General features: G+C 42.8%; 1 protein-coding gene across 6 annotated transcripts in view; it reads left to right on the plus strand.

The window, feature by feature from the left end:
* The window catches only part of pacrg (PARK2 co-regulated), a 275,559-nt gene that overhangs the window by 187,488 nt on the left and 75,129 nt on the right, over window positions 1-12,942 (plus strand). For 5 of the 6 annotated variants that reach the window (XM_054796973.1, XM_054796971.1, XM_054796972.1 and 2 more), the window contains one exon: window positions 6,702-6,851. In XM_054796973.1, coding sequence (XP_054652948.1) covers window positions 6,702-6,851 — 150 coding nt within the window. Of the gene's footprint in view, window positions 1-6,701; window positions 6,852-8,267; window positions 8,358-12,942 lie in introns of all 6 variants that reach the window. The other variant, XM_054796970.1, reaches the window with a different exon arrangement.

Below are 12,942 nucleotides of genomic sequence, written 5' to 3' on the forward strand. Positions count from 1 at the left end.
ATAATAATAATAATAAATTGATAATAATAAATATATATTAAAATAATTAAAATATATAATAATAAAAAATAAGTAATTCTGTCATTTTGGAAATGGTTAAATTTTATTTGAACATGCATACAAGTTGCAGTGTAATACATCACACAGTACAATTAGCATTTGCACACGTCCAAAAGGAGTAGGAAGAATCACATCTTATTTAATCCTACACCTGATCCGTTTCACATCAATTGCAATGCATCTATTCCCTTCCTGTGTTCCAAATGTAGTCTTTACCAGTTGATACGTAAGCAAAGGATGAGGTAATGTCACAATGTGGTAACATAGTTGTCGAGGTATTTTCACCATAAATGATTCAAATAGCAATCATAATAAATCATAATCAAGTGACAGAAACGCAGGTGGATCATGAATGGATACAGACGGTATCATTTCACAGCAGTGGTAAGAAATGAAGAGTAGTGCAGTTGTCATTAGAATTAGCATCGCACGGATAATTCTTTGGCTCATGATTCTTCTTCCTTGTACTTTGTAAACATCAACTGCTTGTACTGTTTCTGAAAATGGCTCATTTTAGTGCATTGTTTGAGTTCTTTACTCAATCGGTTTCGCACTTTACTTTCACGTACTGATATACTGAAGGTTTTTAGCGTTGTTCGTGTGGATAAGTGTTTTAAATTTTGTTTTTCACTTAAGTCATATTTCTCCTCGCTTGTTGCGAGGTATTGTATGACATTTTTGGGTAGCAGGATCTTGTTTGCATGATGCGTAATTTTAGCTGTTACCAGATCAGTAAATTCTAATACTAAAGGGTTTGTATGTTCACTATAAAGGCCCTGTCACACCTTGACGACTTAGCCAGCGCATGCCTGACGTGATCATTTTGATGGCATACGTTGAACTGTCGACGTTTTTTTCAATTTTGGGCGTATACATAGCGTATTCATAACGAGTTTGACGTATACATGACGTATTAGTAACTTATATAGAATGTTTCTATAACTTATAGGCAACTTATACCAACGAATGCGTAGCGTGTTGCCGGCGTTCACAACTTATGCCCAACGCCAGTCTAACCTATGCAAACCGCACGGCGGCGTACGGCCGATGATCACGTGCCGTAGCCTAGAAAAAGGCTGCCACTTGATGACGCTAATCATAACCTCACTAGACATCGCAGTGTCAACATCACCATCATGCCGAAGAAAATTTCAAAGACTGCTGCCAAGAAGTATGAGGGCAGTGACGGAGGGATCCATCACCACCCACAGCCTCCCCCTCCCACTCTCACTCTGATGGCGATGACGCAGGTTCTAACGCCTCTCAGGCATCGTCAATGGTATCGGAAGCTGCTTCCCCAGCGGTCTCTATCTCCTCTCAGCCAACCCTTGCCAAGAAGAGAGCCAAGAAGACACAGTTTTGTCTCAAGGTATGTTGACGTACGACTTGTGCGTAACTTACAAATAATGTGTGTGAACGGGCGTCAACGAGCGCATAACTTATTGCCCGCGTATGCGGGACGTATGAATCATACGTTGACATACATTGAAAAGTTTTGTGCATGCACAAAATTTTTGGACGACTTGGACGTACTACGACGTATGCCGGCGTGCTTCCGCGTGCTGTTAACATATACAAAACTTACCCATAACTTATTCGACGTACGCCAGCGTATTGGCCAAATTGTTCATACGTTGGCGTAAGCTGGATAAATCGTCAAGGTGTGACAGGGCCTTAAGCAGCATTATGTTTTATCCAAACTGCTCTTTCTTGTAGCACGGTTAGCGAGTGGAGTATATAGTTATAGTTACTGTACGTAGTTATTTCCACATATCTCCACACAATAAGTTCAATATGGTAATACTGGAGAAGATTAGAGAGTATGGAGTGATTTTTGGTTCAGGTTGAATTTAGCTTTATTCAGTATTGAAGTACTTGTTGCCACTTTATGTTGTAGACTCTTAATGTGAGATTTCCAACTCATTTTGTCATCTATTTTCACACCTAGAAATGTGTTATATTACGTACTATCAGGTTTAGGGGGCGAACACGTTTTCACACAGGGCCATGTAGGTTTGGATTTTATTTCTCCCAAGATTCATTTAAAAACTGCATTTTGTGCTCAGTTGTGTTGTCATTGAAGGGAGCAAACGCTTGTGTATGATTTGACACTTGAAAAAAGAGAGGGAACATTGGTCATGAGCTTTGGGTGGTGACCGAAAGGACAAGATCGCGGGTACAAGCTGGCCAAAATGAGTATTCTCAGTGAGAAGGACTGTCATGTGGGACAAACTCGGAGTAGAACCGCTGCTCCTCCGCATTGAGAGGAGCCAGATGAGGTGGCTCAGGCATCTGGTCTGGATGCCTCCTGGACACCTCCCTGGGAGGTGTTCAGGTCACGTCCAACTGGTAGGAGCCCTCGGGGGAACCCAGGAAACGTAGGAGAGACTATGTCACTCAGCTGGCCCGGGAACGCCTTGGGATCTGCCAAGGTGAGCTGGACGAAGTAGCCGGGGAGAGGTTTAGGCTGCTGCCCCCGTGACCCGACCTCAGATAAGCGGAAGAAGATGGATGGGTGGATGGATGGACGTTCTGACTTTCACTTAAACTCTTAAACTTGAATCGCAGTCTCGGAACAGAAGTCATTCAGAGGCCGAGGACCACCTGTAACATGCAGCAGGTGCGTGTACACAGTTGTAACTTGGTGCTGATCCAAATTACTCGTTATGCCGTTTTGGCTGATGAAATATTCAACGCTAACCCCACCCCCCCATTGTGACAAGCTATCGGTGGCGTTTCACAGAAAAGCATCTACAAGGTCACCGCTGTTTTATTTTCACACTAAATATGAAACGGGGCTCAGCGTGAATGCTGCATTATAGTGTTGAGATTTGTCCAGACACAGGTTTTATAGCAGCAATAATACATCAACCAACCCCCCCGCCCCCACCACCACCACCACCACCACATCCCCACCCCTCCATCATCTTCTTTCTTTCTACATGTTTTTTTTTTCTCATCCTGTGAGAAGGCGAGAATGCTGATGAATAATTGAACAGTTCTGCGGTCCAAATGTCGCAGCAGGGAAAATTGTTTGCGGTGGCTGGTAATTAGAATTTTATTGTTTGTTATGTCGGTTTCAAACTCCTGTCATCCCACATTCCACCTTATCACGCTGATGGCGGATATATCCTTGCTTGGGAACACGAAGGGGGCAGAATGGAAACACTCACTTCTCAAGCATAGCCCTCCCTCTACTTGAATCAATACATATATACTTGAAACATGGTTCTATATGTGCTCCAAGCACCTTGACCTGTTGGTCCATGTGCTGGCTTAGATCAACCAGCTTTGACTCAGCCAGCATGGCAGGGATTTGTAACTCTATTACGACCACGCTGCCTGCTCGCGAGTCTTAATTAATGACGTGCTTGTCTTCAGTCATTGAGGATTAGAGTCAGCGGGTTGAGCCATGACTAGTAGGCAAACAGGATCTGTCAAACGGACAAACACATTTAAAACACTCCGGATAGTACAGCCATTTATTTGCCTTTGTCTTTACGTTTGAAACCAACCCAGGTATTGGGTGCATAAGCCGCTACTTTTTCCTCAAACTTTGAACCCTGTGGCTTCTGCACCGGTGCGGCTAAGATGTGGCTAAAAAGTACATTTCCCATGCTGCTTGGTGTGGTCATGTTCTAATCTTGTTGCATCTCCTATACTTCACAAGATAGTCCGTCATAAGTGCAAAAACAGTTCTGGAAACAACCAAAACACGGCGAGAAGCCACCATTCTCTGTGTTTGCTAACCCCGTTGCTGTCGTTGCACACACTTAAGTGGGCAACATCAATCACACTTTATACTATAACCAAATGTAAAACATTGTTGGATTTGGAATTATTCAATAAACACCGTAAATACACCGCCAAGATCGCAAAGCCTGTTATGATGAATGCAACATCTAAAAGCGGAGACGGACCTGGATCCAGGAGAATCCACGCAGGGATCCACGAGCTATGGTGACTCAAAGGCGGCCACAAAGGTGCCACTCTACCGTGGTTCTTCTGAAGTCCAGAGGATAAATCCAGCAGAAATAATGGGTAATATCCAGCAATTTCACAAGTGACCCTACGTAAAACGTACGTACGGTAATGCGTGTAGCTCCACAGGCGTACACGCCATGTCCACTGACGTAATTAAACAGAAATACAGATACATTAAATACATTATAAAATAAAATATAAAATGCCATGTTGTTCTCTTGGAGATGAATAAAGTATATATCCATCTCAATTTCACAAGTGACCCTACGTAAACCTTACGCACGTAGCGTTACAGGCGTACACGTCATATCGGCTCACCTTCTTTTTCCTTTTCTTCCTTATGGCGGGTCACAACCCACCTTTAGGTGCATGCCGCCACTTTCTGTACCATGTTGTGCACATCCAGGTAGTGGACACAAAACACAATGAAATGGATATGATGCCGCTCTCAAGTTAAAGCAATGGATTTGAGGATAAGCGTCATCGAAGATGGATGGATGGATGGATGGCAATGGATTTGGTTGTCAACACAAAGCAAACATGGCTGCTTCGCACAGAACTACTGCCATTGAAGGAAACAGTTCACTGAAAGAGAGAAAGAACGCGTTGGATTTTTCACCCCCAATAGGGAACGTGAGCTGGGATTAGACCGTCATGAGGCAGGTTAGTTTCACCCGTTTCATGTGTTGTGTTGTACGAAACGTTTCCAAAATCTTTCCGTGCACTAAATATCCCGTTTTAGATATAACGTTTGAGTGTAGTTGCTGTGGGATAAGTTTCTTGTTTGTAAGATGAAACCGTGAGTCAGACTGTTATATTGAGTAATGACCTCCTGCAATTCCCCATGACTTTTTCATGTTAGAGTACAACTTTTTTTCTCTTAATATTTTGGCTTTATTCTTTAGATTTTTGCTGGGGGTTTTTTTCTTGTTAAATTATCTTTTTAAAATGCCAATAAAAAAAACACCCCTGCTCTCCAGTATTGTGCCTTGAGAAGATCACAAAAACAGTGTCATAAAACTAGTTGCTGAAAAGTGAGGCTTGTATACAAGATTGTTTCCCACCTATCTGTCACCTTCGCTTCTATGTCTCCCTTTGACATTCTGTTGTTTTTCCGCTTTCTTTCTCTGCGTTTGTCATTCCTGATCTCTCCCGCCCTCATCTCTTGCACCAGCTTTTGTTGTGTTTAGCAGTGGGAGATGGAGTTAAGTGCAGCTGAAGGCCAAATAGCTCAGTGATTGGCTCTCATTTGCTCCGGCCTCCCCAGTGCATTTGGAAACACTGATTGCAAGACAAGCAGCCGTTCTTAAACTGAAAAAAGTCCAGCTGTTTTAAGCAAATGCTTTCAAGGCAAAGAGGTGGGTGTGCTGTGTGGAGTTTGGCTGCGCAAGCCCATTCAAACGCTGACTTTCATCTAGTTTAGTGTGACAGACGAAGCTCAATGGTCGATTTATCGATTTCCAAACATTTTTTACATAAGAGTAATAGAAATAATCACATGTCGCCAACGTTACATCAGTTATACGTGTAAAAATAACTTAACCACTGTTAATTTTGACACGTAAAAACAATACCTCCCTTTCACACAGCCCACAAAACCCATCTTTTTCGCAGTGTTTTTTATGGCCTAGTGCACAGGTGCCCATTACGTCGATCTCATGCGTAAACCACGTCATAAACGTCACATTGTAGATGTCGTATGACATCAGTCAGATGACATTAAAGGGATACTAAGTTGTATGACATCCCCATCAGCAGTGGATTATACAGTATCAACAGTGACTTTCCATGACTAACAGAGTACACTTGGTGACGCCTTCTGACGCTTCACGCTCTCATTGGCTGATTATCGGGGCACCGCCTACGCTCTCATCTCATTGGCTGATTATCGGGGCACCGCCTACGCTCTCATCTCATTGGCTGACTTATACAGCGCGTGAATTTGTGTGAGAGACAGGCTTCTCCCTTCAACCTCCCTTCCTCATCGTCGTCGCCCTTAAACTAGTTGATTGTTTTTGTTTTTCAGTTTTATTCATTTACAGTAATCTTATCTTATTACCTTATTTTGTATTGGAATGTTACTCTACTATGTTTATGCTAACGTTTTCTTATATTTTCCCACCATATTTGGTGGACTTTGAATATTTTGAAGGGCCAAAGGGGTGAGTTTGGGAAGATCTTGGAACAGATGAGGCTATTTACATGTATTTTACGCTTCGTATAACGTAAAAACCCTATAACGTAAACATTCTCGGAACGGATTATTTACATTGTAGGGGCGTCTACTGTATATAAGTTGCTCTGCAGTATAAGTCGCAGGACCAGCCAATCCTTGAAAAAAGGTGTGACTTATAGTCCGGAAAATATGGTAATTTTCCTGCTGTAATGCAAGTGTAAAAATAAGGTAACCAATAGAAAACACTGGAAAAAGAAACTGTATTTTAACCATGAATATAAGTGACGCTTGATTCTTTCTTTTGGTCCAGAAAAAAGCCAAACTTCACCGATTTAGTTCTAAGGTGTTTTGTGGGGTAGGCTGTGGTCTTGTGTTATATTGTAGTTCTGTATTATAGTTCCACTATATTTTACATCTCATTTGTGTGTTTCCTCGTAGTAGTCTTGCTTTTTGGCCGTAATTCCTGACATTTACCCTCTAGATGCCCTGAACACGAGGAACCGCCAGGTCATCTGCACCACCCTGAAGGTCCTGCAGCACCTGGTGATGTCCAGCGACACGGTAGGGGAAACCTTGGTGCCCTACTACCGGCAGATCCTGCCCATCCTCAACATCTTTAAGAACATGAACAGTGAGTTTCCAGCCCATCCAGTAGGTGGTTATTGGTTATTTTTTGTGTGGCGCTACCATTGTAGCAGTATGAACATTTAAGCTTGCTTTTATGTCGGTGAACTACGTCAAATGTGACAGGGTTGAATCCATTTTGAAATGGAAATCTGTGCACATTAGGTGTTGCCTCTGGTTTGACTGTACTGTATGTTGAATTGTCTGCCATTCAATGCATCAGCCTTTGAGTCCAACTTGTTGACTTTGCCTTCGCTGAATGCCTCCACCTGATCGACATGGGGAACCGTCATACAGACAGGTGGCGGTGTCAGAGTATTTAGCAGTGAAATCTCAGTCAGGATGTAAAAGTGCGCCGTTGTCAACCAATCATTTCAACACAGGAGAAAACACAAGGCCTCTTAGTCTCGTAATCAATATCCAATTTGAATCTCTTGTCTCTGTAATTCGCGTACATAATCTGTTCCTATTTGTTGAAGTCTAAGGGAAAAAAAGGGAGTCTTCAAAGATAGCATTGAAAGACAAAGGACAGAAAAGAAAAGCCTGCCTTATTAGCACAAGGCCTTATGCAAATCCTTTCACTAAATTAGCTGTCAAATCAATCCCCTAAACCATTCTGAAGCGTGAGTGTCTCCGCCTCGGCGCAGGCTCAGCATTTGGCCAAGTGAACCCCACCAGGAATAGTTTAGCTCAGCCCCAGTAGTTACAGTATCCGCCTTCTCCTCCTGCCTCCTGCCTCGTCTGTGCATCAATTAAACCTGAGCCAACCTCTCACCTGGCAGGCGTCCCTGATATTGACTGCTCTCCGGGCCTTGAGAGTCGCCCGGTCAGCTGCCAGAACACAGAATGAAATCTGTGAAAAAAGGTCAGAGTGTTTAGTAGAGTTTGTGGTGCTTAGAAGTTCCCACAAGTTGCGGATCCTTGAAGGTTGAATAATTGATAGGTTGGTCTCTCTTAATGGATGGACTGATGGGTAGATTTGATGGTCGAAGACTGGAAATGTTTGAACTTTTTCTACCGTGTCAGAATAAGGCAATGAGTCAGAAGTCAAGTTTAACATTTTTAATATTAAAAAAGAGTATATACAAGCAATTGCGATGCCAGCGCTGGAGAGAATGGTCAACACACCAACCGAGATGCTGAGAGGTCCAAATGGTCTCTGAAGTGAAAGCGAGTGTGAGTTCCTCTTTCTCATAGGCCTGCTTTGGAGTCTCAGGAAACTTCCTGTTACCTGTTCGTTGGTGTATTGACCCGATCTGATTTCGGCCAATTCTCGCTTAGAGGACTGAGCGTCCCGGCCAGGAGACAGGAAAGATGACCCATGATAAATCTGTGTGCATGTATGTGACGTTAATTAAAGAAGAACAGGGGTGCTGTCTTTCCAAGAGAAAACGTCTTGGCATGTGTTATCTCTCTGTTGCAGATAAGCCGTGCTTGCATCTCTACTCCTACAACAGAGTGGAACATTTCCCATCTCTAACGAATGGATGATTTGAAGGCGAATTGATGAAAGGTTGGTCTCTTTGACGAATAGATTACAGGGTTAACGTTGGTTATTGGCCAGTTTGATCAATGAATGAATAGAGTTTAGGGTTGAAGGGGGTATAGTTAAAGCTTGGTTAGTTAGGTGGCTGGATGGATGATCTAAGGGGCGGATGGATGAAAGGTTGGTCAGCTTGATGGAAGGACTAAAGGGAGGATAGTTGGAAGCTGGGTAGATTTTAGTAGTGAAGGCTGATTGAAGGAATTCATTGGTTTAATGACTGAATGGATGGATTTTACGTGTCTAAGATGGGATGCATGCAAAGCGGGCACTTCAATGGAGGGATTTTAAGGGTTTAAAGTGGGAAAAAACCCAAGCTGATCGATTCAATGAATAGATAGATGTTAGTATTGAAAGGTGAATGAGTGAATGGTTAATTGAATGGCTCTATATGGAGGGCTTAAGGTGGGCTGGTTTGATGAATAAATGAATGGATTTCAGGGCTGAAGGAAGTATGAATTGAAAGTTGATTGTAATGCGCACCCTATCCGCTCTCCCTCCTGTTGCCTGTGCTTTATTTACATGCAAATCAAATCATCCGTGGAAGCCCATCCATAACCTAATAGTATTTACTGTATACATCCCCCTGCTTCATCCCACGCTCAGTCAGCTGTCTGAAAACAAGTGTTGCTATTGTTTCACACTCGCTGACTTAACTAATCCCTTTGTGTCTCCCACACACTCTGACTCCCAGAACTTGGGTGGAATTCCTCTTATCCAGGGAGCCACAACAGGACCACTGTCGACCATGTGCAGAAGATCTGTCATGAATGCATCTGTTGTGTTCCTGTCTGCAGCTGTTGGCTTCCATGTCAAGGAATGGCCTCGGCATTGTGTGTCTGTGTGTGTGTGTGTGTGTGTGTGTTTTTGTGTGTATCTGCCAGCCTCAAACGAGCGCACAATGCCCACCATCCACTCGCCTGCATTTTCTCATATATGCACACACCAAGACGTACAATCACACTCTGTCCCATTTATGGCTTTCTGCGCTGACCCCTTTCCCTTTTCTCCTCAGTTGTTGAGGCTATGAATCAATATGCTGACAGCCACTGCTGTAGGGTCAGGGCTACAGTCAGATATCACCAGCATCTCATCGCAGGACAGATCCCCCACGGCTTCGTTCACACACTCCGACCGTGTCGCTCTCACTGGAAGACAAGGTTGCGACCCCGTAAATTGGCCTGTATACGAGCCTTAACGCAGCTATTTTTCCACTGTCAGAGCTGGACCTTTAGCCATCTCCAAAACAGACTCTCAAGTGTTCTCCGATAAGTAAAACAGACTCAGTCTCTCCTGGGTCCAGGCCTCCGAAGAAGGAATAGCTCAAAAAAAAAAAAGCTTGTTTAACTGCAGGGAGCCGACTGACACGCTCATGCATCATTTTGAAGAGTACAATAATGAGCAATCACATTGCCGTCGAGTCCTTGATGTACCCCGTTGTCTCCTGAATGAGCCCTCGCAGCCTTTGTTTGGTTTGTGCCTCTTCTGTGCATCGTCTGTGTGCGCACTTACGTGTTGACGGCGGCGCAGGAATTCCTCCGGTGTGATTTGCACGCTTCTCTTGTTTGCTTGCTGTGATGAATCTCGGCCCTAATGAAATGCAACAACGTTTCTTATGAAGGAGAGACGTGCTCGCTCAGCCGGCAAATTCTTCCTCAGAGCTCAGAGAAGGAAGGTACTCATCTGCTGCACGTCGTCACGGAAAGGGATAAGGGGGTAAAGCAGAGGTACATGAAATAACGCTAAACTCATCCTCTGGTGATACTGACCTATTTAAGAAGGTCATCTACAGGGAGGGCAAGTGTTGCAGTTTTACTGTGACTGAAAATAATCCTACGCTGTTTTAGGCCAGAGGTGTCCAAAGTGTGGCTCGTAGGCCTTTTTTTTTTTATTGGACTGCGGCACATTGTAAAAATATCATTTAAGAAGAAAAGTGAAAAAGAAGAAAAAAAATCAACTAATTTCACAAGAATAAAGTCAAAATATCAAGAGGAAAAAGATGTAATCTAATGAGAAAAAGTTGTAATTTGATGAGAATAACGTTGGAATACTATGGGAATAAAGTCATAATTGCAAGAAGAAACTTCAGAAGAAGAAAGTTGAAATAGTTGGAAAATCTAAAAAAACAGCAGAAATGGAAAAAAACAGCTGTAATTTTGCAAGAATCGCAAGAATCAAGTCAAAATATTAAGAAAAAAGTTCTATTCTAGTCGCGATTCTATGAGAATAAGCATAATGAAGAATAAATGTCATTTTAGTAGCATAAAGTTGAAATATTAAAGAAAAAATGTTTTTGTTTTTTTAAAGTTGTAATATGAGAAACATACAAAATAAAGTTGTATTTTCTGGAAAATTGGGTTGGCGATGAAGTTATAATATTATGGGAATATAGTCAAAATACTACGGGAATATTACGAAAAGAAACTTTACAAAGATTATTTAAGAAGAAAGTTGAAATATTTGGAAAGCAAAAATGTGGAAAAAAAGAGCAGAGACCAAAATTCACATGAATAATACGCTTTTTCACCTTTATCACAAAGCTGAGATGCAGGTTTTTCTTGAAATATGTATAACTTCTTAGCAAATCCACATGTGTTGCTTTACCAGTTGCTTTATCAGTGGCCATTCATTTCTCATTTTTCATGTGGCCCTCGGTGGAAAAAGTTTGTACACCCCTGTTTTAGGCAGTCTTGTCATGGTATAAAAATAAATTTGAATTGAACGTGTCTCGACAAAGTCAGCTGGGATAGGCTCCAACTACTCTGTGATCCAAACACATACAGACCTCACATATTTGCAGAGTTTGTATCATAACATAGCCTGTTTGAGGAGGTCTTCTTTATATGCAGCTTGATATTTGCACCCTTGCTCACACATCGGGGCCGCGCGGTGGCTGAGTGGCTAGCATGTTCGGGAGAGTCAGGGGATCGGGAAGATCTGTGTTCGTATCTCCATCGGGCATCTCTGTGTGGGGTTTGCATGCTCTCCCCGTGTGTGCGTGGGTTTTCTCCGGGTACTCCGGCTTCCTCCCACATTCCAAAAACATGCATGTTAGGTTAATTGGCGACTCTAAATAGTCCATAGGTATGTCAGGCCCGCTTTAACAACATTTGCACACCTTTTTAAACTGTTTCTGAACTTTCAACGGTACTTTAGAACAATTAAGCTGTTAAACTTACTTCAGGTATACTGTAGGTCCTAAAAGAAGTGGTCAGTGACAACATAAGTGTTACGCACATTCAGCCTCTCCTCTTCATCGTACGCTCTCAACAAGGTTGTAGTTGGCTGTGGGGGCTTTTTGGACATGCTATATTTATTTTAGCCTGTATTGTGGCATTGTTGTGTTGTCCCCGTTGTTTTTCTGCGCTTATCCGGAAAGTGTAGGTCCTTAAACTCCTATTCATCACTGACATCGTCTCCCAGCCTCATACACACATGCGCAGACATAGGGTGATGTGCTTCATTTGGCCTCTTTTATCTTTCTGCTGTAGGAATGTGGTCAGCTGTGATAAGGTATTGCAGCGCACTTGTGTATTGCGGACACATACACGAAAGATTATGATAGCGGCTCTTCCATACTGGTGAGGTTTTTCCGATGATGACAGATGCAGAGGAGAGGTCGGCTAGTCTGTCTTCGCCCCATGCGTCTTCTTTATCTGTGCATCACACACCCACAGACCAATGTTGGACATCTTAATAATAAAGCAAGAACAGTTCCTGGCCTGCTGTTTGCTGTACTTGAGCTAGAGCGTACTGTGTGCTATAACATAGCAATGTAAGCCATAACTACTAAAATGTTGCTACTGTTATACATTACGATGTATTTCAACTATAAAAAGTGTCCAGGTGGGAATTGTACATCTTTTATTAGCTCGGGTGGCATGTATTACTCCTCTCGTTGTCACTTTAAGTAACTTTTGATGCACAGTAGGACGAAATTGAGGTCAATGGTCTTAATGTCACTCCGTGTGTGCACTAGCATGTAACAAACTGGAAAAAAAACAACCTAGAAATAAATGTGAATTTTTTCTTTTAGGTTGAAATGATTTGGACAATATATGTCCTCTAAAAATAGACCATTACATGATTTATTTATTTATTTAAATCTATATTTCTTTCTAAAAGAAGTTTCATTTTGTGAAAAAATGCAAAGGAAAGTAGATGCTGTGTAGGTCGGTTCTAGTTAGCAGTTATACTCGCTTTAATCAGAGTCACACAAAGAACAACAAAGCCAACAAGGGGGGTAGCAGAACAACTACTGACAAAAGGCCCTTTGGGCTCAGCTCCTTCTTCACTACGAGTCCTCAGAGACGCCGCACCAATCCACCTGTCCATCTCACGTCCCAGCCTTCCCTCACTCGTGGACAAGACCCCAAGGTACCTAAACTCCTTTACTTGGGGAGGATCTCATCCTCAACCCAGAGATGGCACTCCACCCTTTTCCGGGCGACTCGGACTTTGAGGTGCTGACTTTCATCCCAGCCGCTTCACAGTCGACTGTGTACCGATCCAGTGAGGGTTGAAGATCACGGACCGATGAAGCCAACGGGACTCA

Source organism: Dunckerocampus dactyliophorus, chromosome 13, assembly GCF_027744805.1.
Source record: "Dunckerocampus dactyliophorus isolate RoL2022-P2 chromosome 13, RoL_Ddac_1.1, whole genome shotgun sequence".
Lineage (NCBI taxonomy): Eukaryota > Metazoa > Chordata > Actinopteri > Syngnathiformes > Syngnathidae > Dunckerocampus > Dunckerocampus dactyliophorus.